The sequence below is a fragment of the Dipodomys ordii genome, unplaced genomic scaffold, assembly GCF_000151885.1.
Source record: "Dipodomys ordii isolate 6190 unplaced genomic scaffold, Dord_2.0 Scaffold47, whole genome shotgun sequence".
In the NCBI taxonomy this organism is placed as follows: Eukaryota; Metazoa; Chordata; class Mammalia; order Rodentia; family Heteromyidae; genus Dipodomys; species Dipodomys ordii.
Window position 1 is genome coordinate 4306290 of NW_012267263.1, and position 25825 is coordinate 4332114.

The window sequence follows — 25825 nt, forward strand, 5'->3', positions numbered from 1 at the left end:
TGTGTGTGTGTGTGTGTGTGTGTGTGTGTGTGTGTGTGTGTGTGTGAGAGAGAGAGAGAGAGAGAGAGAGAGACAGTGACAGCTGAGTTGGTAATAAAACACCTCATTAATGATACCATCCTTTCAAAATGTGCAGCACACTGCAGTCCACCTCTGAGTGATCAGGCAGAAGGCCTGTTGGACTCTGGCTCAGTGTCTTTTGGAGTCACTGATTAGTCAGTGGAGCACCAGAATCATACATTGTCCTTCCTTGAAAGACAGCAGTGATAAGCATTCCTAATGTTGAAAAGATGCAGGAAGATGCCTGCACCTTCTGTCCTGAGTAGAAAATTTCTAGGTAGGCAGGATGGGGAAAGGTGTCTCAGATGAGGGCATGATAGATAATTACATGCAATGAGAGAAAAGCTGAACATGACTAGCCTACTCTGGGATGAGCTGGATTCTGGCCAGCAGGGAGACAGGCTAACAAGATCTAAGTATGACCCTGGGGAGCTCAGGTTCCTACCTAAGAGGTCATATCAGCACACATCATTTGGGTAAGCAGTGCCTGGAACTAGCCAAAGAAGGTACTGGGCATATAGATCAAGGTATTGACCAAGTATTTGTTGGGGAGTGCCACAAATCTAAGCTGTTGTATTAAGCATGCAGGAGGTATTCCCTGCTGATCTAGAATGTCACTGGCCACAATTTAAGTTGACCAAGGGGGTACAAATAAAAAAATGGGGATGATGAGTACAAATAAGAAATGGGGATATTAGGACCTTGGACAAATAACAAATCATTGAATTAGAGGAAGCAGCACAAAGTTCTCAGAGAGAATAATATATGTGTAGGCTATTAGGGAAGAGCATTGGTGGGGTGGGTTGTGAAGAAGATGAAGAGGCAGGACCAGGCACTTCATCCCAGAAAGGAGAAGAGGAGCGGATGGGGTTACAGAGAGGTGAGAAGGGACAATCTAAAACTATCAGTGGAAACACCTCTGTCGAATATGATCTTGAAAGGTTCTGATTTACCAACTGAGAATGGAATGTTTTGAGAGAAAACTCAGGGAGTACCCAAATAATCTTGAAAGATGATTGGTGAAGGAGAGCTATAGCACACATGGAGTGTGTCATTGCCCAATTCTGCTGCCAGGACACTGCTTGAGAGAATTGACCATAAACTGCAGCATGGAGGAGAATACTAGATTTGTGGCCAAGAGACAGGGGGAGGGAGGGAAGGGTGAGAGAAAACAGCATTCCTGATGTGGGCAAGGATGGATGCCTAAGCAGGGAGCAGAAGGAAGTACATTCTGAGAATTCAGTATTCAAATGTGTGCCTAAGCTGTCCCATGCTAGCCCAGAGCTGAGTGAGCCCAGAGGATGGGGGAAGTGAGGAAGGGCTGGAGCCAGCATTAGAATCTCAGCATTTTCTGAGATGTCCTCAGAAAGCCTACTTGACCTTGATTAATCCCCACCAAGCAGGCAGACCAGGTGATCAAACTTGCCTCAGTACTCACTGTCCTCAGTGTTGTTCTAAGGAATAGGAAGAAGATGAAGCTTTCTATGTTGTGCCTACCCCATCTCTGCACAGTCAGCCAGAAAGTGTGTATCTGTGCCATTGCTTGTTGCTGTGTGGAGACAGTGAGTGTGTGATTTGGGATGGTGTGGGGACCCTAAAAGAGAAAGTTTATTCATTCCATATGGCCAACAAGACGGGCCTCCTGACTGTCCCTGTCCCCAGGAAGGTCAGTGTTGACACTTTTACTCTTTATATTAGCATAAGAACTACTTATCTTCACAAGTCTAGCTGTAGTGTTTTTCCAATATGTAATACAGTTGTTTTATTTCCTATTAGTGTCATAAAAGCCCTTACAGACAGGGTTCTCATCATGTGAGCTTTCCATCAAAAGCAGGCATTTCTTGCCTTCAATGGGATGTCCTTTGTGACTTGAGCACAGGCCAGGGAGTTGTTTGAGTAAATAAGCACATTGGGCTCTTAAGTTTAGCTGTCCTTATACTCCTGGTCTCAAATAATTCAAAACATCTTGACAAAAAGTAACTTGGCTTTTAATTTTTTATTTTGTGTTTGGTATTTGCTAACTCCTAATATTTTATTTTGGTTCTTTTCTTTAGCAGTTTTGAGGAGTGTTGGTGAGTTTTCTGTCTGTGGAGAGAGTGTCTGTTGGTTCTCGCTCTCATGTGGAGAAAGCCTATGCTGTCCCGCACCCTGCCTAGGGGTTATTTTACCCCCTGGTGCCATGTGCTCTTAGTTACTGAGCTCTCCATTCCAACTGCAATGTTCTTGGATAATGAATAGCCACTCTTCAGTCTACTGCTTGTCTTCCCAACCTGATAGAAGGTCATTATTGTGCTATCTTTAAAATAGGATCCAGTTCTGTTTCTTCCAGGCGGTAGAATAGCCCAGCCCAGTGAGGGGCCTGGGTGCTAGGATGTCACATCAACCCACCAGTATGGTATTCGAAAATCCTTTTAAGAACTTTGAGGATTCTCAGCTTTCCCTTCATCTTCCCCTCTGTACTGATGAAGTCAGCTTACGTTTTCATGCCATTTATTAGCATTAATTGGCAACCAGAGGCCATCATGTCTAGACCTAGGGTTCCCCAGGTCCAGAACAGGGGCTCTGTGGTGGCATTTTATTCAGAGGCTTCTGTAGCCCTTGGAAAATGCTGCCACTCTTGACTGACTCATGAGGCTCCAAAGCTGTGACTGGGTCCTGCCTAAGATGCCAGCACTGGATTCATCTAGTGGTAGGAAGTTCTGAGGACCCCTGTACATCCAGGGTAAGGCCTCTTAAGCTTTCCCTTGAGAGAGCAAGGGAGGACATGTGGGCAAGGCATCTGGAAAGGGCTCCCGCTGCTTCTGGCTCAGTGAGGAGATGCATAGCTACTGTGCAGGCTCCCTCCCTTCTTTGCTGGGGTCCCATGGAAGGCTCTGCCTTTCCAATAGCAGGATGAGTCAAGTTCTCTAAGAGGTTGGATCTGAAAGATGTGGCAATGGGCAATGGGAAGCTGAGAGTCAAAGGCACGACTGCTCCTTGGGAAGTCCAGCTCCAATATTTTAAGTGACTCTTATATGGGAAGCTCTCCAAGTTCTCTCTCAACTGAGGAAACTTGACATTTCATAGCCCAGCTGGGACCTGGTTACCTCACCCCTCCATCCTCTTTTTCATATAGAAGATATTCCTGAGATAGGTGGGGGAGGAAGGACATTTCTGCCTGGGAGACAGACAGAAATTTCTGCCTTGAGGACTAAATCCCAGGCCAAGAGCAGTTGGGACCCTGTGTGGTATCTAGCTCCATGGGTGTATAGTCTCCACAGAATGACTGTTGTTCCTGCATTGCCAGACTGTTCTGGCCCACACCCAACTGCTCTACACTTACATTTACATATACCTGCGGTTTAGCTCCTGAGCCCTCTCAGAATAGGTCTGAGTCAGTGGGCCTCATGGGGGCCTAGTGCAAAGCCCCCCAAACCACTGTCTCCTGGGGCTGCCCCAAGAAGAACTAGTTAGCCCAGGTAGTGGGACTGAGAGGCCTCTTCCCTGAAGTTAAGCCTTTCTATGAAGGTCTGTGATGCCAAGCAGTAACTCCTCTGCAGCCCCATCCCACCTTCTTCATGTGGCTGCCTGTTTTTAAAACTAGGTATTGAGCACATGTGCTTGTGGATCTCTGTTGTCCTTGCACAGCAACTCTTTGTAATTTTCCTTTTCGCACCCATACCACATGCTTTCTAAGATCAGACCCAGGTGCTATTGTTAGGAAATGACTTGTCAGAGCCCAGGAGTATGCCTTGAGGTGGGTATGTACCTGTTGGAGTGTGCACAACCACGTACATACACAAAAGTAGATGTATGTACAACACATACTCTATCTGGACTTTAAATATTGAGAGCCTGGGAAGAATAGGTTTAAAAAATTTTACTTTGAGATGTTATTTTCAAGCCTAAATTACTATATATGGCAGCTATTCATTTGGAAGAGTGATTGCAGATTGGAAGGTAGCTGCGTGCACATGGTGCTGTGGAATGACATGTGTGCACAGGCTCAATTGCCATTGCTGCATGGGCTTCTGGCAAATCCATCAGTTTTCGTTGTGGTGTATGGGCTTGTGGTGGTAGTGTTTCTGGGGTACTTTGGTTTATGGTGTTTGCATGTTTGCTCTGTAGTCCAACAAAAGGAGGGACAGCAGCAGTTTCTTCATGACCCACTTCTGGCCTTCCTTGGAAAAGGCCCAGGTGACCTTTACCTTCAGCAAATGGAGGAAGGGGTTGGGGGGCCGCCCTCTGTCCTCCACCTTCTTCTTCATACCCAGAACTTAAGAGTAATCCTTGAGGGACAAGACAAGGTTCCTCTTCCCAGGAGGGAAGGGGCATTATTCCATGCATATCTCACAACCTCAAATTTTAGATCTCTGCCTTGACAACTTGTACTTTGGTTTGCTTGGCTTCAGATGACCTGAAGAATAAGTGTAAAATATTGGATTGATTGAGACATGAGCTAAATAACATGCAACTTGGCATTGCCACCTAGGAGAACTACATGCTGACTCAGCCCCATGCAGCCATAGAGTGAGGTAGTTGACTCCCAGAGCTTCATTTGTGCTGCAGTGTGACTGGGTTGTCACTTGACCTCAAATCCTCAGGTACACCTGCTGATTGTTGATGAGGAGGTGGGAAGGAGCTAGAACCATAGTTCAAAGGCATTGAGATCTTGGTGCCTAGCCTCTGGTTGGCACATTCTCCACTTTTTCTTCTGATGGCATATTATTTTTCAAAGTAAAGGAGTCCTGGAGCAGGGGAAAAGAAGGAAGCCCAGTTTCTGGGGACTCACTAGGGTCAGACATGTGAGAGAGGAACACTGAGTCTGCTCACAGAAAATTTGAAGTCCTTATTGGACAAGCAAAAAAAGTAGAGTTTAAACCATTGTTTTGTCTTAACAAAAGTTCCCCTCTTCCCCTCCACCCTCTTGAAGTCCAATACATAACTTTCATGTGATACTCTCGACTTAAGAACTGCTTATACGTGGATAGTTGAAGTTCTTAGGTAAAGATGGTGAGCATTTGGGTAATTACTGGGTGTGATATTCCAGTGCCTATAAACACACATACATGTATATTCACATAAGTTTCCTGTGTATTTAAATACGTTTTCTATGTACATAGACCCATACAGATGTAGATTAAAAGGCTTAGTCTTGTTTTAGTATTTTATGCTTCTACTATTAGATAAAAGGTCTCTGCCAAGCTAGGCATGGTTGTGCATCCCTGTAATGTCAGCACTTGGGAGGTAGAGGCAGGAGGATTTTTTAGTTCAAGGCAAGCTTGAGCTGTGAGTGATTATTTTAAGACAAAACAAAACCATCTTTTTAAAAGCTTTTTCTCCTAAGATTTATTTTTTGTCCATTAATAACTAAATGTTTACTCGGGGAAACATCCCCTCCCCAAGTAGCAGAACACTTTATTTTAAGGTTAGTTGTGAGCTGGGGTTGAGATGCTGCTGCTGACCTCATCAGATTTGAGAGAGAGCTCCTTAGAATCTGTTCTTATCCTTTTTAGTACATCATCTAGCTGCCAGTCTATCATCTACATACCACAAGACATCATCAGAGCCAAAGAGATTATCGCCCAGATCAACACCCTGAAAACCCAAGTTAGTTACTACGCAGAGCGGCTCTCAAGGGCAGCCAAGGACAGGTCTGCCACTGGCCTTGAAAGGACACTTGCCATCTTGGCAGACAAGGTAGGAAGAGCTTTCCTGATGCTTGTGGGGTATGGCATTCCCTTGGGTTTCTATAACCCTCTTTGTACACTACAGCAACCTTAGTGTGCCTAGAGTAGTCCAAAAGAGAGTGACATTGTGATGCCCTTGAAAGTTTATCTTACAAAGGCCCAGGAAGGTTTTGTTCTTTGCCTAGGAACCCATGGCTGGTGGCTCTAAAGTCTGTGGGCTCTGGCTCATTGTGTTTGATTTGATGCAGCCTGTAATTTCTTAGTGATGGCCTAACCAGTACTTAAAAAAAATTTCTTTTGTACATGAATTTAAAAAGAACCTGCACTATAACACAGACATAAGAATAATATAATCTCAGTAATATAATCTCAGTGGCATATCTGTCCATTTATCTTAATTGGCATAATATATTCATTGGCATATACAGATACATGAGCCAGATTTTTTTTTACCATAACTTGGTCTTGTCTTAAAAATAATTATAAATGTTGGTCCACATTGAGGGACTGCATATGTAAGACCTTATTTTTATTAGACCATTTTGGTGGGTGTTAGTTTTTCATATTACTCAGTCTCAGAACACATACACATCATTCTGGTCACACTTCCTTCCCACACTTTGCTGGGAGTAAGCTCCTGTTCCTAACCAGAATGTGTTATGTCTTTCATAGGTGTTAATACAGCAAAAAGAGAAATTAGATCCCAGGGAAAGATAAAATATCAGCAATAAAATTATGAATCAAAGAACTCCTGTTGCCTATAGAATTCTCTAAAACCAGAAGTTCCAGGAATCTAGCTGTTCAAAGCCAAGGAATTTAGGTATTAAATGCTTAGGTACAAAAAGAAAAAACTTCAGCAATTGAACCAAAATAATGCCTGATCCCCCAAGACTTTTTCCTTTGAGGGTGGAAAGAGCTATGAGCTGGTTAAGGCTGGAACATTGACTCTCTTCAGGCCTCTTCTTGTGAGCAGGGTCAAAGGCAGGTAGGGGACAAAGAATGTTAGAGAAGATTTTTCAGCCTCCTCTCATCTTCCTTGTGTTTTGTAGTTTTAGGGAGAATTCTTGTGGAAAACTCAGACATTCTGACGGGGTGGGGGTACTGCAGCTCTCTAGTTGCTTATCACCATGAAGCAGGGCAGAAATGGGGAATGATGGGCTTCCTCATATCCAAACCTTTGTAGCCCTTGTGGGTCAGAATTCCAGTTCTGGTTTGTGTACATCTGCAGACCCGGCAGCTGGTCACAGTTTGTGACTGCAAGCTGCTGGCCAGCTCCATCCATGGACTGAATGCTGCACGACCTGACTACATCGCCTCCAAGGCCTCCCCGACCTCAACAGAGGAGGAACAGGTGATGCTTCGGAATGACCAGGACACCCTCATGGCCAGGTGGACTGGGAGGAACAGCCGATCTTCCCTGCAAGTGGACTGGCATGAGGAGGAGTGGGTGAGTCTACTGCCCATGGCCTGTTATCCTGTTGCTGAATTTGGGTTGCAAACTACAGAACCAGTTGCCAGTTCTTCCCTTCGATGGTATATAAAGGATTGACTCCATTGTGAGAGAGCTCCAGGTCTCCTTCCCTGATGTTTTTTGGGCTATCTGACACAAAGTGGGAGCCTGTAGAGAAAGTTTTCTTTTTACCCTCTGAATGTGTTGTTAAAGGCCTTCATTGCTCTCCCTGACAGCTGTGTCTTTTGTGGCTCCTGTTAGCCACACTTCTATTTCTTTGGTACTCTGCTGGCTCTTTGCCTTTTCAGGACTGTTAGGAGTTGTGGGAGCTTTGGTGCTAGAACTACCCTGACATTGTATCACATTACTGTTCCTCACAAAAATGGCCTTGAGAGCAGGATATGTGTCTCTTGAGAGAAAGACCACATTATACAACTTGTCACTTGTTGGGACTAGAGCTTGACACTAAAGTAATCAAGTACTAATCATCACAAAGTGGTCCTTCAGCTATGGCATCCATCTGGGAGGGCTTCTGAAAATTACTTCCACCTTCCATTTCCTCCTCCCAACTTCTTCATTTTCCCTGAACAGCTGTTTCCATTTCATTCCTTGGGAAAGAGATGTTCATCTTCTGTGCATGTGTGTATGTAGGTATGTGTGTGTATATATGTGTGCCTGCAGTGGAGGGAAGGCTTGTAGTGCCGTGTGATATTTCTGGTGGTATTAAAAGGCTGTATGTCTTCTATACAATTATAAACAATCTCAAACTTCCAAAAAAGTGACATAAACTTATCTTTGAAGAGCAAATACAACTTTAATGGGAAATTAAGAGTCATCTAGATATTTCTTAATCATGCTAATGAACATGGTGGTCTGAGGTGTAGTATCACAGAGGGATTTGGTTTGTGCTGTTTTTTTTTTTTTTTTCCTTTGGGATGACTGATTCCAGTGCGCTCTCTTTGTTTGGAAGGAGAAAGTGTGGTTGAACGTGGACAAAAGCCTGGAATGCATCATCCAGCGAGTGGACAAGCTACTGCAGAAGGAGCGCCTGCATGGCGAGGGCTGTGAGGATGTCTTTCCTTGTGCAGGCAGCTGCACCAGCAAGAAAGGTAACCGGAACAGCCACGCCTACTGGATCAGACCGGAGGACCCCTTCTGCAACATCCCCTCCTCACCATGCCCCTCTTCCATGTCCATTGCTGCATGCCATCCTCACCCAAGCACACGTGCGTATGCATTCATGCTTCTCATGCTCTCTTCACCTCGAGCTGCATCACTTGTCTTTGTTTCTGATTCCATGCATCCCTCTCCTAGGTAGACTGAAGGGAGGGTTGGCAGGTCAGTCAACTACACATGAATCTGAATTCCTTTTCAGGCCCATCTGGGTGACACCATCATAGTCATAAGGGCAGGGCTCTTGGGCTTTTTAGGTTTATAAACCATCCTGACAACCTGAGGGTAGCTGGTTGCAGATGCCTCTCTGTTGCAATGTTTATTGCTTTAGGAACTGGTAGATGAGGGAAGGGTGAGTTTTACAGGGACACTGCTAGATGAAGGTGTAAACATGCTCTACAGCCTTACCCAAAGGCTACTTATCACTGGCCCAGCATACTCTGATCTACTAGAGACATGTTATCTAGTAACTTGTAATTCAGGAAGATGGTGGATCTTCATTTCTGGTCTCTGGGGGCTGAGTTAGGTTGCCTGTTTGGTACCACCTTTCAAGGGGGATCTTGAATAAAGCTATGAGACAACCTTCTTCAAATAGTCTTTTGTCTAGGGAGACCTGAGACACATCTGTTCTGTGAGTGGCCTTAAAACTGGGGACTATGTGCTTTCTAAGTAAACAGATCCTTTGTCCCTTCCTCACAGATGCCCTTTTCACTTTTTCCTGATAGCTGGAAAGGATTTGGGGCCAGTCGGTTGAGTTCTGGCTGCAGACTGATCTTCTGCCTCCGTTTTGCTCTTGTTGGAGAACTTTAAGGCATATAAATTATGACCAAGATGTACCAAGGATTAGACTTCAAAAGATGAGGATTTTCAAATTCTTAATTGGGCAACTTCCATTCAAGGCAGAATTGTGCTACTTTGTCAGAGGCTTTTGATAAATCCTTCTTCTGTGTAGGAGATGCCCTTCACTTCTTTTAATTTGCCTGCAATCTGTTTCTTAGAGCACTATTCCACTATTTCAGCAGAGTCTACATCATCCACTTCCCTATCCACCAGGGTTAAAGCTTGAATTTTCATGGTTCTTTTGTCTCTATTTTGTTCTTTTTGATATGTTTTTTTAAAAAACATTAAGTTGTAAGTTGTGTTTGTTTTTGCAGTCTTTCTGAAAGTTCATTAGAAGAAAGATGATATACACACACGTGCGCGCGCACTCACCCACACACACACATCATCTTGTTTGTAACTTTATGTTTCCTCGGCAGATACCAAGAGTAATTTTTTAGATTTTTAACTTAAAAAAATGTATTGTCAAGGTGATGTACAGAGGGGTTACAGTTACACAAATAAGAGAGTGCATACATTTCTTGTTCAACTTGTTACCCCCGCCCTCATTTAAAAATTTTTATTTACTTATTTATTTTTTGCAAGTTCTGGGGCTTGAACTCAGGGCCTGGGCACTGTCCCTGAGGTTCTTTTCTCAAGGCTAGCACTCTACCACTTGAACCAAAGCACCACTTCTGGCTTTTTCTGCCTATATGTTACTGAGGAATCAAACCCAGGGCTTCATGCATGCAAGGCAAGCACTCTGCCACTAAGCCACATTCCCAGCCCTAGATTTTTTTTTTTTTTTAATTTAGGATCTAGTTGATTTAGTCAAATGTGCTAGGTATCTATAACAAATATTTTTAGACATATCCTGTATTGCTTAGCTATAGACACACTTAGATTCATTTTACATAAATGAGCATTTATGTTATTTTGCATTTGACTTGTACTTACGTGTGCCATCCACATCAGCTGAGTGTAATGACAGGAACATAAAGCATGTACCTGAGAGAGCCTCACTCTGCTGATCAGTCACAAAGGAGAGTAAGAATCACAACTATGGAGCCTTCCTAATTTTCAGATCTTACAAGAGTCAGAAAGTTCTTTGGACTCCAGTGTAATCAAATCAGGAGGATCAGAAAGAACTAGGTTAACCTTGGTTTCTATGGCTACACCCCAGTTCATGGATCTCTAAGATTATATGCTGCATTTTACATGCACCTGAAGGGAAAGTTCACAGTGGCTGTTAAACCTCATAGGACTTCATAAGCTAAACCAAGTTAGAAAGTCACTGGTCTGGGAATACCAAAGGAGATTTGTTTCTTCTCTTTGAAGAAAGATGAGCTTAGAAAGTTGAATTTAAACCCTGATAAAACTCTCACAGGTATGCTCCCAACTCAACAGTTCAAAATCACCACAGAAGCTCATAAAACAGACTCTTAAGACATTCCTCCTTTGCTCACAGACTTGAAGGAGGGGTGAAAAGGAGGCAAAAATATGTATTTTTTAAAGGCCCGGATAATTCTGATTAGCCAGACAGAAGTTTCAAAGTTACTCAAAGTATCTTTGTTAGCTAGATGCTCTTTGGGTATGTGAGTTCCAACAAAAGTCAGAGCTTTATAACTCATAGAGGCCTTCGTATCCCCTATGCTAGTTTTAAGAAGCCACGTCTAAAGGTTAGAGAGGAATGACCTAGACTCGACAATATGGAAAAGTCCCCTTAAAGCTGGTTCTGCTTGGTTTTGAGAATATGAAACTACTTTGTTTCAATAATCTGAAGATATTCTTTGAACTTACTAGTTCAAAGAACCAATTCTTATTCCTGTGATTCCTTCTCAAACTTGTTTTCTTTCAGGTAGCACACCCAGTTCACTGGGAATTTTAGAGTTTTTAAAGAAAACAAAATTGAAATGTATGTCAGTTATGACTCAATAAAAAAATAGAATAAAAATTGGAATTTTTGAAAACCTGCAAGATATCTTAATTGGAGAGTTCTCCCCAAACATACAACTTTTGTATTTAGTTTAAATCTTAAAGATGGAGAATAGTGTTCTTTTTGGAATATTGGTTTTATTACTGGATCTTAACATTTTGGATCTCAGCAGGCAGTCTTGATCCTAAGCTTTCCGAGCGAGTCAGGGTACGTGGACTCTGACAGGGGCCATGATCAATGAGCTAGTCTCTCTCATTTGATGTTGTGAGCTAACATGGGATCCATTATTATAACATCATTGATGTGGCATGCATCATGTTGTATATGTTGGATCACTCATCCTGAAGTGCATTTTATGTGGAGACATTAGTAACGTGAATGTTGACACTGGTGAATCTGCATTGTCTACTGGTGACAGAGCCCAGCTACTCACAGCAGCTGGAGTGCCTTTGTGAAACTTCTGGGGAAGAGGTATTCAGGCCCCAGACCTCTTCTCTGTGTGTTTTAGTCACCTTACAGGCTGCTGCTGCAGCAGCTCTGAGATTGAGTTGCTCATGTTTGAATTGTGTGCTGCTCCTTAATCATCCCTGTTGCCCTCCATTTCTGTGCAGATACCAGTCCCCCTCCTGAAGAGTCCAGCCCAGGTATGTGGTTTCCATTCAAAGCTCCTGCTGGGTGTGTTCTTAATATTCAGGTAGTGTCCAAAGCTCAGGAATCAAAGTTAGTTTAGGTTTCCCTACTCAGGGGAAAATATTTTAGGACTTTGTCATGAGGTTTGATAAGAGACCAGTGGGGTTGAGGGAATTGTAACTTGAAGTAGGCTGTCACATGTTTTGTGTTTTGACTTTTATAAGACCTTTCCAGATGATTAGTATTTATGAGTGTATTGGCTTCCTGAGGTGGATTAGAGAATTACACACTGGTAAATGATACACCTTTATATTCACCTGAACTTGTAAGTAGAACTCTAAAGACACATCAGCTAATGTATATCCACTGAAAGTTGTGACATTTCTAATTATGAAGTATCCTTTCTTCTAAGCCTGGATGCAGCTTTAGAAATTTTATCGGCATTTCTATGGGCCTTAATTGGAATGGAATTAGTGCTAGAAATTAGAATCTATTTGCTATATTTGCATGTTACCCAATGTTATTATTCTAGTTCAGGGGTTGGCAAACTGCAGTTCTGAGCTAAATCCTGGCCACAGTCTGCTATCATGACTAATGCATTACTGAAAACCAGTCATGCCCACCTATTCACATATTGTGTGCCAATCCCAGAGTTGAGTTGGTGCAAGTGCAATAGAGATTCTGTTGCCTTCGAAGTCTAAAATATTTACTATCAAGCCTTATTAGTAAAGGTGTGCTGACCCCTGATCTGGTTCTCACTGATAAGCTTCCTGATATGGCTTATGATTTTTCCAGAGTGTGCATGTACTCCTCAAATAATATGGTCTTTTCCTCTCTAGCACCTACCCTGGGCCTAGACCTACCTTTCTTTATTTCCATCTTCTGGTTCCCCTCAGCATACCTACACATCAGGCAGAAGGCTAGAGCCTTCAGACAGAGGTGACTTTACTTAGCCCCGTATAGAAGTGTCTGGCATGCCACATCCAGCAGTGAGGACCGGGGAAGGGCCCATGAGCCTGCCCTCAGAATCTCAGTTCTTTTCTGCCCTAAGGATTTGTCAGCATACAGACTATCTCTGGCTCATATAACTATCCTGGTTTTGTCAGTAGTGTCATTTCCAGAGTCACTAGTGGCTTTCCTACAGTTGATATGAAATACATTGATTAGGTCCCTTGCCATAAGCTTTTGTAGAACAATATATAATTTAACGTAAGGCACACAAACACACCCTGTCTCCCTGACTCCCTCCCTCCCCTATTAATGAAAAATGCAGATGCAGAATATGGATTTATTTGAAAGACTCTTTTAAAGTTATTTTTTTTGCGGGGGGGGGTCCAGTTGTGGGGCCTGAACTCCGGGCCTGGGCACTGTCCCTCAGCTCTTCAGCTCAAGGCTAGCGCTCTACCACTTGAGCCACAGCACCACTTCCTGCTTTTTTCTTTTTGCTTATGTGATGCTGAGGAATTGAACCCAGGGCCTCATGCATGCAAGGCAAGCGCTCTACCACTGAGCCACCTTCCCAGCCCCTTAAAGTTATCTTTAGTGATACAATCATTTGATGACAATCAGTCCATGAATATGATAGGTTAACAATTGGGTAAGCTGATTCCCCCAAGTAGATCAGCTGTGTAATGGATCATTGCTTAGTTGAGTGGATGTTTTTGACTAACAAGACTTTCTCATTGAAGGAATCAGATTGTAAACCTTCACTAACTCCAGTATCTCAGGGGCCTTTACTTGAGTAGGACCTTTGTGGTGGTAGTGCCTCTGAAATACACTTTTGAAGTTGTAAGTTACTCCATATTGAAAACACATACTATCTTTTAACTCCACTTCTTTCCCTAACACAAGCAAGGTAACCACTAGAAATAACATGATGTATAGATTCAATCATTGTAAAAATGCCAGTTCTTTTTCTGTATCTGGGATTGACATTTAGTCTCCTGAGCCATTTCTTCTTCTTAATTAAGCACTCTTTTGCTTAATAAGAAGACAGAAAGTAAAGTGCAGATAGGTATTGATAAGCATTGCTTGATGCCCTTTTTGGATGCTTCTCTGGGCAAATGTCACACTCAACAATCCATGCTGACCAAGACAATTGTCCTGGTGCTTTTTAAACATTCTTCCTATACTCCAACTTTTTCTAAGTTAGCAAGAGAGTCATTCTCACATTAATTTAGTTTAAAGAGAAGTAGGCAAATTGAAAAAACTTGCATATTGAAGCTGGTTGTCATGATGCATACATGTAAACCCAGCACTCAGAAGGCTGAGGCCATCCTGGGCTATCACCAAGATCTTGTCTGTAAAACAAAATAAGTAAAACAAGTTGTTTGTAGAGATCTTTACTTTGTCAAATAACACCACTTATGTAACCTCATCATTTACCAGTTAAAGTGATCATGATTTGAATATTAATTGTATATGGATGATTTGAAAATAATGTAAAATTGGCAGCATTTTCTCTATTCATGTTTACTCTTTACTGAAGAGAAGTTTTAGTGACTTCTCTTCACTAAAAAGACTTTTAATGACTACTCTTCCCTAAAACTGTTATTCTTCCCTGAATGATTTGGCTAGTAAAACCTAATTTCTATTTGCTACAATTGTCTTGCATTCAACAGACGTCTTCAAAGGAAAAAAAACCCACCAGAAAACTTGTTTTCTGAGAATTCTAGGGGAGAAAGAGGCTTGACAGTCTCCTTTCCCTGAACAGACTCCATGTGGCTAAAGGGTTGAGGCCTTGCCTATGTCCAGTACTGCTCAGTGGTTGGTTGGGCATAGGACTCAAATTTTCCATTTTTCAGTCCAGTGTTTTTTGTCTCCTGACATACTTTACTAAGATCTTTTATTATGGTCTTTCTAAATTTAGCCTGCACTTTTTCATTACAGATATAAACTCTTGTTCACATGGAATATACCTCCACATCCAGTTAGATCATTTCCAACCTTAGACCTGTTACCTGTACTTAATTCCCACTAACCAAACAGGTCCTTTACAGATGCCAGGTATTTTTTTGAGTTTACTTTCCAATGAAGTGCTGATGGCTTGAGAAAGCTAAGCTCAGTCTCCTTCCTTGTCATTTTTTTATACTCTGCGTATCAAAGACAGGGCTCACCCTTTCGTAGTCCAGGGCATGGTGTAAGGAACCTCTGTGACTTGCACTTCAACCTGTCAGGCATCACTCCATTGCTTCAAGCCATGTTTGGAGTGGTGGGTTCGCCACGTGAGGATGAGCAAATGCCTATTTTTGGGCTTAATGACTTGTTAAATATATAATGGATGAGAGCATGTTTTCTTTTTTAAATGTCTTCCAAATAGGAATGAGAATAGAGCCAAAACCAAAGATACCCCTCACCCTGTTTTCTCCCTCAAGATTTTATTTTTAAAAATATTGTTTTGGTAAAGGGTCAAAGGTTTCTCATATTTCTAAAGGAAAACTAAGCTCAAAATAATTGGCATCAGGCAGAGAGTGAGTGTAGGAGAGTCAGGAGAGCTGTGGGGAACATGAGAATCGAACCAGATGCATATAAGGCCAACAGAGGCGGAGTTAGTACTTTGCTCTGGAAGGACAAGGACAGAGACAGGAAAAGTGAGATAACAGATAGCTATTCAGGCTGAGGAACCCATGGTGCTTTGGAAGGAGGTTGGCCTCCTTCCAGATCATTTTCTGGGATCATCATGATATGAAGAAGGTTTTTGTTGTTGTGTTCCTCAGACAACAGTCTTGGGTATTGAGCTGGTGGTCCCCGATGGTTTCAGGATCCAGGCATGAGTTGGTAGCCTTAAACTGCTTGAAGTTACTAGAACGGCTACTGGATACAGGGCTAGAGTCAGGACTGGTGTCTGGCCAAACTTGGTTCTAGTCCCAGGATAGAGGGTGGTCCAAACAGGGTCAGAAGATGTAGAAGTGTTGGGGGTAAGGGATAGGAAGATGGGACAATGGTTAGGGGATGAATGTACTAATTTACAGACCTAATCTATAAGATCTTCCTTTCTAATCATAACTCCTTTATTTGTGCCCAGGTGAATGGAGTGAAGCCCTATACCCCCTGCTGACTACCCTCACAGACTGCGTGTCCATGATGAGTGACAAGGCCAAGAAGGCCATGGTCTTCCTGCTCATGCAGGACAGTGCCCCCACCATAGCTTCTTACCTGAGCCTGCAGTACCGCCGCGACGTAGTCTTCTGCCAAACCGTAAGCCGGGCTGGGCCAGGAGGGTGGCCCTCAGAAAATAACACCTTCAGGAAGGCCCTTTCCATCTCCTTCATTTGTGAAAAATGCAGAGAGTGTTGTTGTCTTCCTATTGGTTTTCAGTGTATTTAATAGAGAGGCTAGCTTTCAACACAGGATAGACACTACTCCATTGATAAGTATTTGTTTCTCCTGAAGAGCTGGCAATGATTGGTAGGCTTTACACCAGGGTGGTGGTGGAAGGCATAGGACTCTGCTGTCTTTTTTTTTTCCCCTGGGAAGGAATCTAATGGAGCAATATAGGTGCTTGCTATTTATGGTCTGCTTTCTCATTAATAAAACAGTAAGTACTTAATTCTTGTGGCTTATTGAAAAATTCTGTTTCAATGATATCAGTTATCTTTCAGTGAGCTGAGAGATGAAATATATGTTATAAGTTAAAAGATGCCAGTTATACATTAGTAATGTGTAGTCATGTTGGTAGGCTGGTGCTGTGCAGTCCCTGCTCATGCTAGGAGGCCTTTTATCCCATAGGAAACCTCCCATTTAGAGCTGAGGGACTGTGCTATCTCTTATGCCTATTCTTAGATGATGTGGCTCTATAAATAAGCAGACTCTTTTGGTATTGATTCTGGGCTTCTAGAAGTTTCCAACCTAGGAAAAATCCCAGGCAAGTCAGGACAAAGGCTGGGTTAAAACCAGGCTCACCTTAGGAGTGACAGGCACAAGCAAGCCCAAAGTATTTCACATTATCTCAATGACCTTTGCCCAATATGACTCCAGAGCCAAGACATCTCTAGCTCTCCAGTACTCCATTTCTTTCCACGTTCTATCCCCCGGGGATGAAATGCTACTGACATCCCTTTGAACAGTGAAGCAGACAAATTCAAGTCCCAGGGCTTGGGAAGCTGGTGTCTATACCCCACACCCTATGTCTTCCACAGCTGACTGCTCTCATCTGTGGCTTCATCATCAAGCTAAGGAACTGCCTGCATGATGATGGCTTCCTGCGGCAGCTCTACACCATTGGACTACTGGCCCAGTTTGAAAGCCTCCTAAGCACCTACGGTGAGACTTGAGTGACTGCATACACCTGGGCTTTCCAAGACCTGAGGTCACAGTGGCAGTTTCATTTGTGATTTCTACTCTTTCTTCTCAGATATTAAAATGAATCTAAATTTCATGAGAATATGTGACAAAGAACCCATGAAACTCTCCTTGCTTTATGGTGCTGTTGATCTTCGTTTTATATCTTAAAGAGCTTCCTAGTTGAGGATAGATGGTGATTATTTAACCAGGCACTTGTTTATGAATTGTTCCTACTAAACTTTTTGTGCAGTGACACCTGTTCACAGAAGGTGCATACAAACCCATTCCTCAGCCAGTAATTACTAAGAGTTACTAGGTCAAAGAGTAGGAATGTGTTAAAATTTATTATCTATTTCCAAATTGGCCTTGAAAGATCCTTTCTTTTCCCTGGCCTTGTTTCCTATTATTCCTTCTAAAAAGGTAAAAAAGGATAATTTTTAAAAAGTACTTGCTAATCATGGAGTTATGGGATATACTTATTGAATAGATATCCTTTGCCATGTGGCCACAGCAAAGTTATATATTGCTTCTCTTCTCATTCTCAAATTGTGGGTATTGTCTTCTGAGCTCCATGCATTTTCCTGTCCCTCCCCACAGTCCTGAGCTTGACTATGGAAGGCTTGAGAAGGGTACCTGTTTCTACCAGCTGCATTTGTAACGCAGCATGGAGGGGAAAAGTCAGTGTCAGAGTTCATTCAGACAGTAGTGAGCCACAGAGGAAGGGGCTTAGTCCTCTGTCTTACACCTCACCCGTTTTCTCTGTGCTGTCCCTCAGGAGAATGGAAGGCTTCTGCCTGACAGCCTTCTTCTCTCTCTTACATCCAGGAGAGGAGCTGGCGATGCTGGAGGACATGAGCCTCGGAATCATGGACTTGAGGAATGTGACCTTTAAAGTCACACAGGCCACTTCCAATGCATCAACTGACATGCTGCCTGTCATCACAGGAAACCGGTAGAAATATTTATTTAAATTTTCCAGTCAACCAGAGAAGTGTTTTCACTTATGTTCATCTTTTGAGCTGCATGTTCTTTTCCTTTTCTTTCGTTTGGTCCTGTTAAAAATGAAGGTCATAGCCCCTTGTGTTAATATCACCTTCTTTAAAGTTCTTGCTTGGGGTTTGGATGTCACTAAGCCAGAGGCTACCCAGGGACTCAGACTGAACCCTGCTCGGGGTTCCTGATTGCCTTGTTAGTATCTGGGTCTCAACTCCTCACCTCTGTTCATCCTCCCTTGGCTTTCTTTCAGTGATGGGTTTAATGTGCGGATCCCTTTGCCAGGCCCACTCTTTGATACCTTGCCCCGGGAAATCCAGAGTGGCATGTTGCTTCGAGTGCAGCCAGTCCTCTTTAATGTGGGCATCAATGAGCAACAGACACTGGCTGAGAGGTATGTGCTACCCTTCTGGGACCTCTGTTACTGGTGTGATCAGTGATCAGTGTGCATGGATCCCTGGATATGGGTTCACCTCAACTTAGGAAATACCCTGTGGTCACAGGAGCACATTTCCAGTTCCAGTGAGGAACTGTTAGTAGGCCGGGGCACAGTCATGTTTACATGTTAAATAGGTCACTTTGCTGGCTATGAATGTCAGCAGGATTTGCTAGAGATACATGTGAGAGGGTTGCTAGACAGATTAGGCCACAGGTATCCTGAATTGGATGATACAGAGGCTGGTTTAGGAATTCTGAGACAGGACCAACAGGAGAACAGTATTTAAGTATTATTGGGAAGATTTGATCTTTATTTGTGAGGAGAGTAGACTGTGGCCCCAGGCTTCAAGTCAGGTGAATCAGTGCCTTGTTGAACTCCAATCCTTGATGCGAGGGGGGGTGAGGGGGATGTCTCATGTTTAGGGCAGATGGTGAGTTGGGCTCAGGCTGAGAAGCCATGCCAGGAAACAGAGTCCTCTGAGGCGGGAGCAGAGTTGAAAAGCTCATCACTAGGAGAGTGGCCTTCTTATGGGAGTCACCACTAAAGATGCCCTGGGAGATAAAATGACCTTCCCTGCATCGGGCAGATATTGAGCTGTTTCTGGGAAGGATTGAGGCAAGGCAGTTATGTTGAGCAGAAGGGAGGGTGGTGGAGGAGAGAACTGGAAGAAGAAGAGTTGAAGAATATAGGGTCTTGGTTTTGTTTGTTCCAGTACACTAGTGCATTGCGTTTCTGAGCTTTGGGGAGATTGCACAGAGAATGAAGGCTGTAGGCCCAAGGACAGGGCCAAGTCCTGAGGGAATAGCCAACTAAAGACAAGTCATCATCGGCACTAGGGTGGATGGGCTATGATCCATGAGAGGTCATCTGGGTACCTTTTGAGGGATGTCTCATAAAGAGACTGAAACTTAGGCAGGTTATGAAACAGGGAAGTTGTAGGCTGGACTAGAGAGCTAGTTCTTAGGCTTCATAGCCTACATTTTTTTAATGACTACCTTGTGCCTTCCTTGCAAGTGGCATCCACTGCCTCTTCCTATGAGTATTTGGTTTAAAGGCACTTGCAACATGCTAGTGTACACAGGACACACCTGTATGCAGAGGAAACAATGTGTATCTGGGCATTCCAGAGGAACAGTTAGGGTGATAGGGTATTCCCAGAAGATCTTCCAATGCCAGTTCAGGGCTGTATTTTCACTCCCCAAGCACATTACATTAACTTTATCCCTCTCCTAAGTCCTTCTGAGGCTGCAAGACATGGGGAGTGTGACCATTGTGGCTATAGATAGGAGTTTCTATGCCACACAAGGCAGACCTTTCAGGTTCTGGGTCTGGTACTATGTTAGTCACTTTCTGTCACTGTGACAGAATGTCTAAGAAAACAACTCAGAGAATTTATTTTAGCTCACAGTGTCAGAAGTTTCAGTCCATGGTCACTTGACTCCTTGGCTTTGGGGCCTATGGATGAGTGAGGCAGAATACCATGGCAGAGGGTATGAGGTAAAGGGACTTACTTTAAGGTAGACAGGAGGCAGAAAAAGAGCAAGAAGAACGGCCTGGGAAGAAGGTCTGCTTTTCAGAAGCAAGCTACCAAGGATCTATTTCCTCCAACTAAGCCCTACCTACCTGCCCATATCTTCGATTAATGAAGTTAGTTCCTTCTCATTAGTTAATAGCACTACCAGTGGCAACCAACCTTTAACACACAAGAAGTTTGTTGTGGAAACTTCATATCCAAATATAATATAACAGGTACAGATCATATTCTGATCATTTCTTAGTTACATCTATAACAACTTATACATGGTTTCTGTCCATGAAATATATTTAAGCTGTTACCAACACTGTAAAGATGACTTCAAGCTCAGGAGTATGAAAGTGGCCTATGATTTAGACATTCACAATAAATATTTGAGCGTATTCATTTTGTTAGCTCTGTTGGAGTGTGTTAGAAGGAAGTGATATGAGCCAGCTAATGATATCCCCTTAATGCCCAAAGGTTTGGTGATACGTCTTTACAAGAAGTCATCAATGTGGAGAGTTTGGTGCGACTAAATTCTTACTTTGAACAATTTAAGGAAGTGTTGCCGGAGGATTGTAAGTATTCCTTTTCTCATAGTGGTTTCCACCAGCCTATTTTTCACTTTGAATCTTGGAGAGAAGCTGCCTGCTTATTGACCTTCCAGACATTGCCTGACTTGCCTTGCTGCCATGGATGTTCATGTATATATGTGCGTATGTTCATGTGTTTCAGCTGTTCCTTCCCTGTTTCTCACATACACATCTACAACAGTCCATTCATCTTGTCAAGCACTGCCTCATTTGAATTTTGCCCAGAATTCTTCCCCGGTGCTGCAGCCTCTGGTTGTCTCCTGTATCAGTTATCTTCCACTGTACATGATGTGGGGGTTCCCCTATACGGTTGTAGGCATTTCCACTCACTAGTACATTTAGAGCCAGGCCCAAGCTTCTATGAGTTCTCCATGAACTTACTTCCATGGTACTTAAAGAGTAAGATGCTGAGAAGATATTTCTTACTGTCTGAGAGGTCAGTGTGGCCCCTGTCAGGGTATCACCTAGAGGCAGACAGAATTCTGTCATATCTGTGATTTCTCACAGATTCCCTCTTTAGTTAAGACACTACTGGCAGCCTCAGAACTCAGGGAAGAGCCCAGGGATGATGTTCAAGTCTCCAGAATTCAGTTTAGGAAATCCAGTAGGTCCAAGTGTGGTGAGAGCTAGCTCCTGCCACTAGAAGAATCACACAGGAGCTAAAGTAATCACTCCTGTTACAGAGCTAAAATGAAATCTTCTAAAGGGGACCCAAAGAAGGAAGAGAACGTGGGCTGGGAAGATGTGGGCAGGCTTCCTTTACATACTGTTGGAAAGTGCAGCAGATTTTAAGGCTTTAGAGCTGAGAGCACAGAAGTAAAGTGAACATTTTCAGGATGCTGTTGAGCCAGGGGCTCGGCTAAGTGCCCTGAACATTTTCCACATTCATTGTTGTCAGTCCCACAGTAGCCATTAGTTTTAGTGCCTGTGTCCAAATGAAGAAAGCATGCCTGGCTCTGAAGAGTGAGGAAGCTTTCCTGGGGAGGAATGGGAATTTCCTTCTTTGACTCTTTTAACTGGTATTGACATAGCGTGGATGGGGGAGGAGATATTCAGAAAGGCTCTGACTGAGAATCAGCTTCAAGGTGGTCCCTGAAGCCAGTGCTTGAAAGTGAGGGACACTAAAGGACCTGATACTAAAAGAGGTTGCCATAGTTGGTGGTAGCAGATTGGTGTTCCTGCTAAAAGCAAAGGAGCTGACAGACCAATATAGCTTGAGCTCCAGATGTAAATGGCCTGTTGGATGTACAGATGTAGAGGTTCCAAGTATGTGACATGACAGGAAAAAGGCTTAGGACATAATATGGAAGAGATTCTGCTGAAAGGCCACAGAAGGAGGGCAGAACCCTTGAGAATATCCAAGTACAGGTTGGCCTCTGTATAGTGATTTCTCAGCAAAATCACAGTAATAATGGGCTATTTTGGAATGGACTCTTCTGACTCAAATATGGGTAGTGACTAGAGGGACAGGGCTAAGAGAGCTTAGAAACACACCTTCATTTCTATGGTTGACATCAGTCTGCTTAAGGTCTGAGGAAGAGGAGCAAGAAGATGTGTGAAGAGAACAGACTAGGGTCCTGGAGAGGCCAGTTGGAGATGACCTAGTAAAGAGAAAAGGGGAGGTAGGAGTCAGAGCTCTAGCTTGATGCCCTCAGTCCCCAGTAAAACAGGAATTCTTTTATACTGATGTGAGGGAGATATACACAGAGCCAGAGCCTTGAGCAGAGTAAGATGTAGCATGAGTGTGATTAGAATTATCAGGGCCAACCTCAGCTCTGGGTATACTAGAGTGCCTGGGAGAACCTGGCTACCTGATTCCTGAGTCTTGGCCCAAGTATGATGGGTACAAGATGTCTGGCAAGATCTCAGAACACCTCCAACCCACCCCAGATAATCCTGAGGTGCTGTGGCCAAGGTAAAAAAGACCCTACAAAGACTCAGCTGCAGGTTATCTGTGATGCAGTCACAGAGGCATCCTTGTATTTTTCAGTACCATTTTAGTAGGAACAACAGATTTGTCATTCCCTTGCCCCTGCCAGGAACTGATTCCCTTTAAGGTGAGCACTGATCTCACACACACATTTGGAAGATTAAGACATTTAGGCCAACTTGGTGGATCTCCCCAGAAGCCACATCAAGCCTGGTACACCTCATTCTGGGTATTATAAGGGAATGTGACGGGCTGTGGACTACAGGATCTGAAAGTGAGCACAGGAGAGGGACCAGGGACACATTGAGGATGTAATGCAGGTGGGAGCAGTGAAGGATGCTTTAGGGAGTAGATGCTTTCTGTGTCCAACACTTTGGACTTGAGCAGTTTCCAGTGTTGCTGAGGTCCCAGAAGATGTAGTCTGAGGTAGTCTGAGGGTGAAGGCCAGGGAAGGGTGAGGCTTATAAGAGTTAAAGCCAGGAAGCTGCAGGGGTGACCCAGATAATCTTTATTTCTGAGAATGAATTGCTGGTCTGTGAGACTGAGAAGATGGCGCTTACTCACCTGAATACTCCCCATTTTCTCCATGTATCCTCAGGGGCAGGTTTCCAGTAAAATGAAGGCTATAGAGGTCAGATAGAGGTGACAGTTGTGGTTGCTTTCTCCTCCTGAGGGTGAATGTCCTGATCTACCTACCTTAAGCTCTCCTCCTCTGGGCTCCCATACACTGATGCACTTTACAGATAGGAGCATGAAGTATTTCGTGAAGAATCCTGTATATACCAGAGTGAATTTGTAGGCTGGAAGCTGTATGTGGTTAGATAGTCCATGTATTAGATTTAATTTGAGGCCCCAGGCACTATCTTCCTTAGCTCTGGCCTTGAGGGTCAAGTCATCTCTTATCTTTTAGTAACTCAATATGTGGTTATCCCTAGAGTGCTTGATTGATTGAATGGTTCATTGGGAATGGTTGATTCTTTTTTTCTCAATTTAGTCTCAGGTTTCAGTCTCAAGTTTCTTTTCTTTTTACCAGTCCTGGAGCTTGAACTTAGGGCCTGGGCACTGTCCTGAACTTCTTTTGCTCAAGGCTAGAACTCTACCACTTAAGCTACAGCGCCACTTCTGGCTTTTTTGTTTATGTAGTGCTGAGGAATCAAACCCAGGGCTTCATGAATGCTAAGCAAGCACTCTGCCACTAAGCTACCTTCCTAGCCCTAGTCTTAGGTTTCTTAGGTAAGGTGATCTTACAGACTTATTTCAGAGTCCAGGAAATTCTGAAATGGATGAAAGACTGCCAGAGTTGAAGAGGAAAGCTATTAGAAAGAGCAAAGAGCTCTCTCAGAGCCATTCTAAAATAAGTCCCTCCAGTTATGGCTTAAGGTTCCCCTGAAGGAGGCTGTAATTTTCAGATTTGCATTCTCCAGGTTTTCAGGTCCACTTAGTGGTCAGTACTCACTACATAAGCTATCCTGAAATCCTTGGTGGTTTTGGAGACAGATCCTCCCTCTTCCTCCCTCCCTCCCTCCTAACTGCTTCTTTTAGAAGCACAAGAAAGAAGTTCCTTAGGTGTCTGCTATCTAGCCCTTTGGGTTTGCAGAAAGATGAAGTAACTTTCCCTTTGAAGGTGTCAGTACAGGAAATGCAGGACTCACCATGCTTAGTAATCATATCCACTCCATGAATACCTGTCTGTCTCCTTGCTGTGGCATCCTTGAGTGAGCTCCCACTCCCTCTCTTCTCTTCTAGGTCTACCTCGATCTCGGAGTCAGACCTGCCTGCCTGAACTGCTGCGCTTTCTAGGCCAGAACGTCCATGCCCGAAAGAATAAGAATGTGGATATTCTGTGGCAGGCTGCTGAGGTACTTGTTACAGTGAGGGAGGGAGGTTACAGTGTGTCTGCTACCATCCATTGTAACAAAATAGGGACAGATCAAAATCTGAGCCAGGGTGGAGAGAACAAATTGCTCTCTATACCAGAACACATGAGACAGTTACTGAATATGTTGAGAGGCTCTGGAAGACATAGATATTGCCTGTGAGCTCATCCATTAAGACTGCTTGGATTCTGATAAGCTTGACACAGTCTGTCCTTGGGGCATTTCCAAGCCAGGCTGATAGTAATTGTCACCTTCTGAAGCCTATGCAGTTGATAAGTCTGGCTGCCTGCTGCAGTTTTAAATAGGTTCAAGGGAGACTATGTTAGTCTTTTATAGCTCTTTTAAACATCCTTATCCTACATTTCTGCTCTGATTATCTTTCCCAAGTACTTAACACTGCACACATTTTCTCACAACTTAAACTCATGGAATTCCAAGCTCTGAGCCTGAATGTGCAGGTATATCAACAGCAGCATATTCTGCCTGTCACTGGGACTTGAGGTTATAGGGGGCCGGCACTGACATTCCAGTTCTTAGCCTAGACCAGAGGATGGGGAAGGTAAGGCACAAGCAGGAGCTGGCCTGATTCTTTCCATCACAATGGTGAGAGACCAGCCTCAACTGCTATTCCCTGAACAACTCATCTGTATATATCATGGTCCTTCTTGTCAGTAAACTATTTTTCTGACCTAGTAACTACTGATTATAGCTGGTCTTAGTACTTGTTAGCCATTCCCAGACTGTATGCTTGTTAGACCACATGTTTGAGACCTACCCCCCTTTTTTTTCTTTTCTTTTTTTTTTTTTATACTGGGGTTGAACTCAGGGCTTCCTGTTTGCTGTGTAAATGCTCTCTCACTTGAGCTGTGGCCTCAGCTCGAGACTCTGTTGTCATAACAGCCATTTTCTTTTTTTAAACTTAATTTAATTTTATTGTAAAGATGATGTATAAAAAGGGTTACAGTTATATAAGTAAGGTAACGAGTACATTTCTTGTTGAACATTGTTATCCCATCCTTCATTTTTCTCCTAGTTTCCCTCTCCCCCTTGTGCCCCCCTCCAATTTGTAAAGTTCATTTCCAACATAGTGTCTTGTGAGTATCGCTGTTGCATTGGTTCACCCTTTGTCCTTTGTCTCATCCTTCTCTCCCCCAAATCAGATAAATATATATAAAAGACACATGGTACCAAAATAAAAAACTGACAACAGGGGATAAACCAAAGGGGGAAAAAGCAGAAAAAAAGGAAATAACTTCACACAGTACATTAAAAACAACAGCAACAAAAACAACAAAAAATGCCTCTTATTTCCATATCTTGGAGTTCATTTTGGTTAGCATCATTTTATTTTATTTTTTACTTTTTTTATTGTAAAGATACTATACAGAGGGTTACAGTTACATGAGTGAGGTAATGAGTACACTTCCTCTTGAACATTGTTAGCCCCTCCATTGTTT

General features: G+C 43.3%; 1 protein-coding gene across 1 annotated transcript in view; it reads left to right on the forward strand.

Annotated features, from left to right (window-relative positions):
* Positions 1 to 25825, forward strand: part of Inpp4a (inositol polyphosphate-4-phosphatase, type I, 107kDa) — a 133685-nt gene that overhangs the window by 87289 nt on the left and 20571 nt on the right. Inside the window, exons 14-23 of the mRNA XM_013019842.1 lie at positions 5556 to 5739; positions 6958 to 7176; positions 8150 to 8405; positions 11719 to 11751; positions 15762 to 15934; positions 16876 to 16999; positions 17846 to 17972; positions 18267 to 18407; positions 20449 to 20546; positions 24238 to 24350. Of these exons, the coding sequence (XP_012875296.1) occupies positions 5556 to 5739; positions 6958 to 7176; positions 8150 to 8405; positions 11719 to 11751; positions 15762 to 15934; positions 16876 to 16999; positions 17846 to 17972; positions 18267 to 18407; positions 20449 to 20546; positions 24238 to 24350 (1468 nt within the window). The remainder of the gene's footprint in view (positions 1 to 5555; positions 5740 to 6957; positions 7177 to 8149; positions 8406 to 11718; positions 11752 to 15761; positions 15935 to 16875; positions 17000 to 17845; positions 17973 to 18266; positions 18408 to 20448; positions 20547 to 24237; positions 24351 to 25825) is intronic.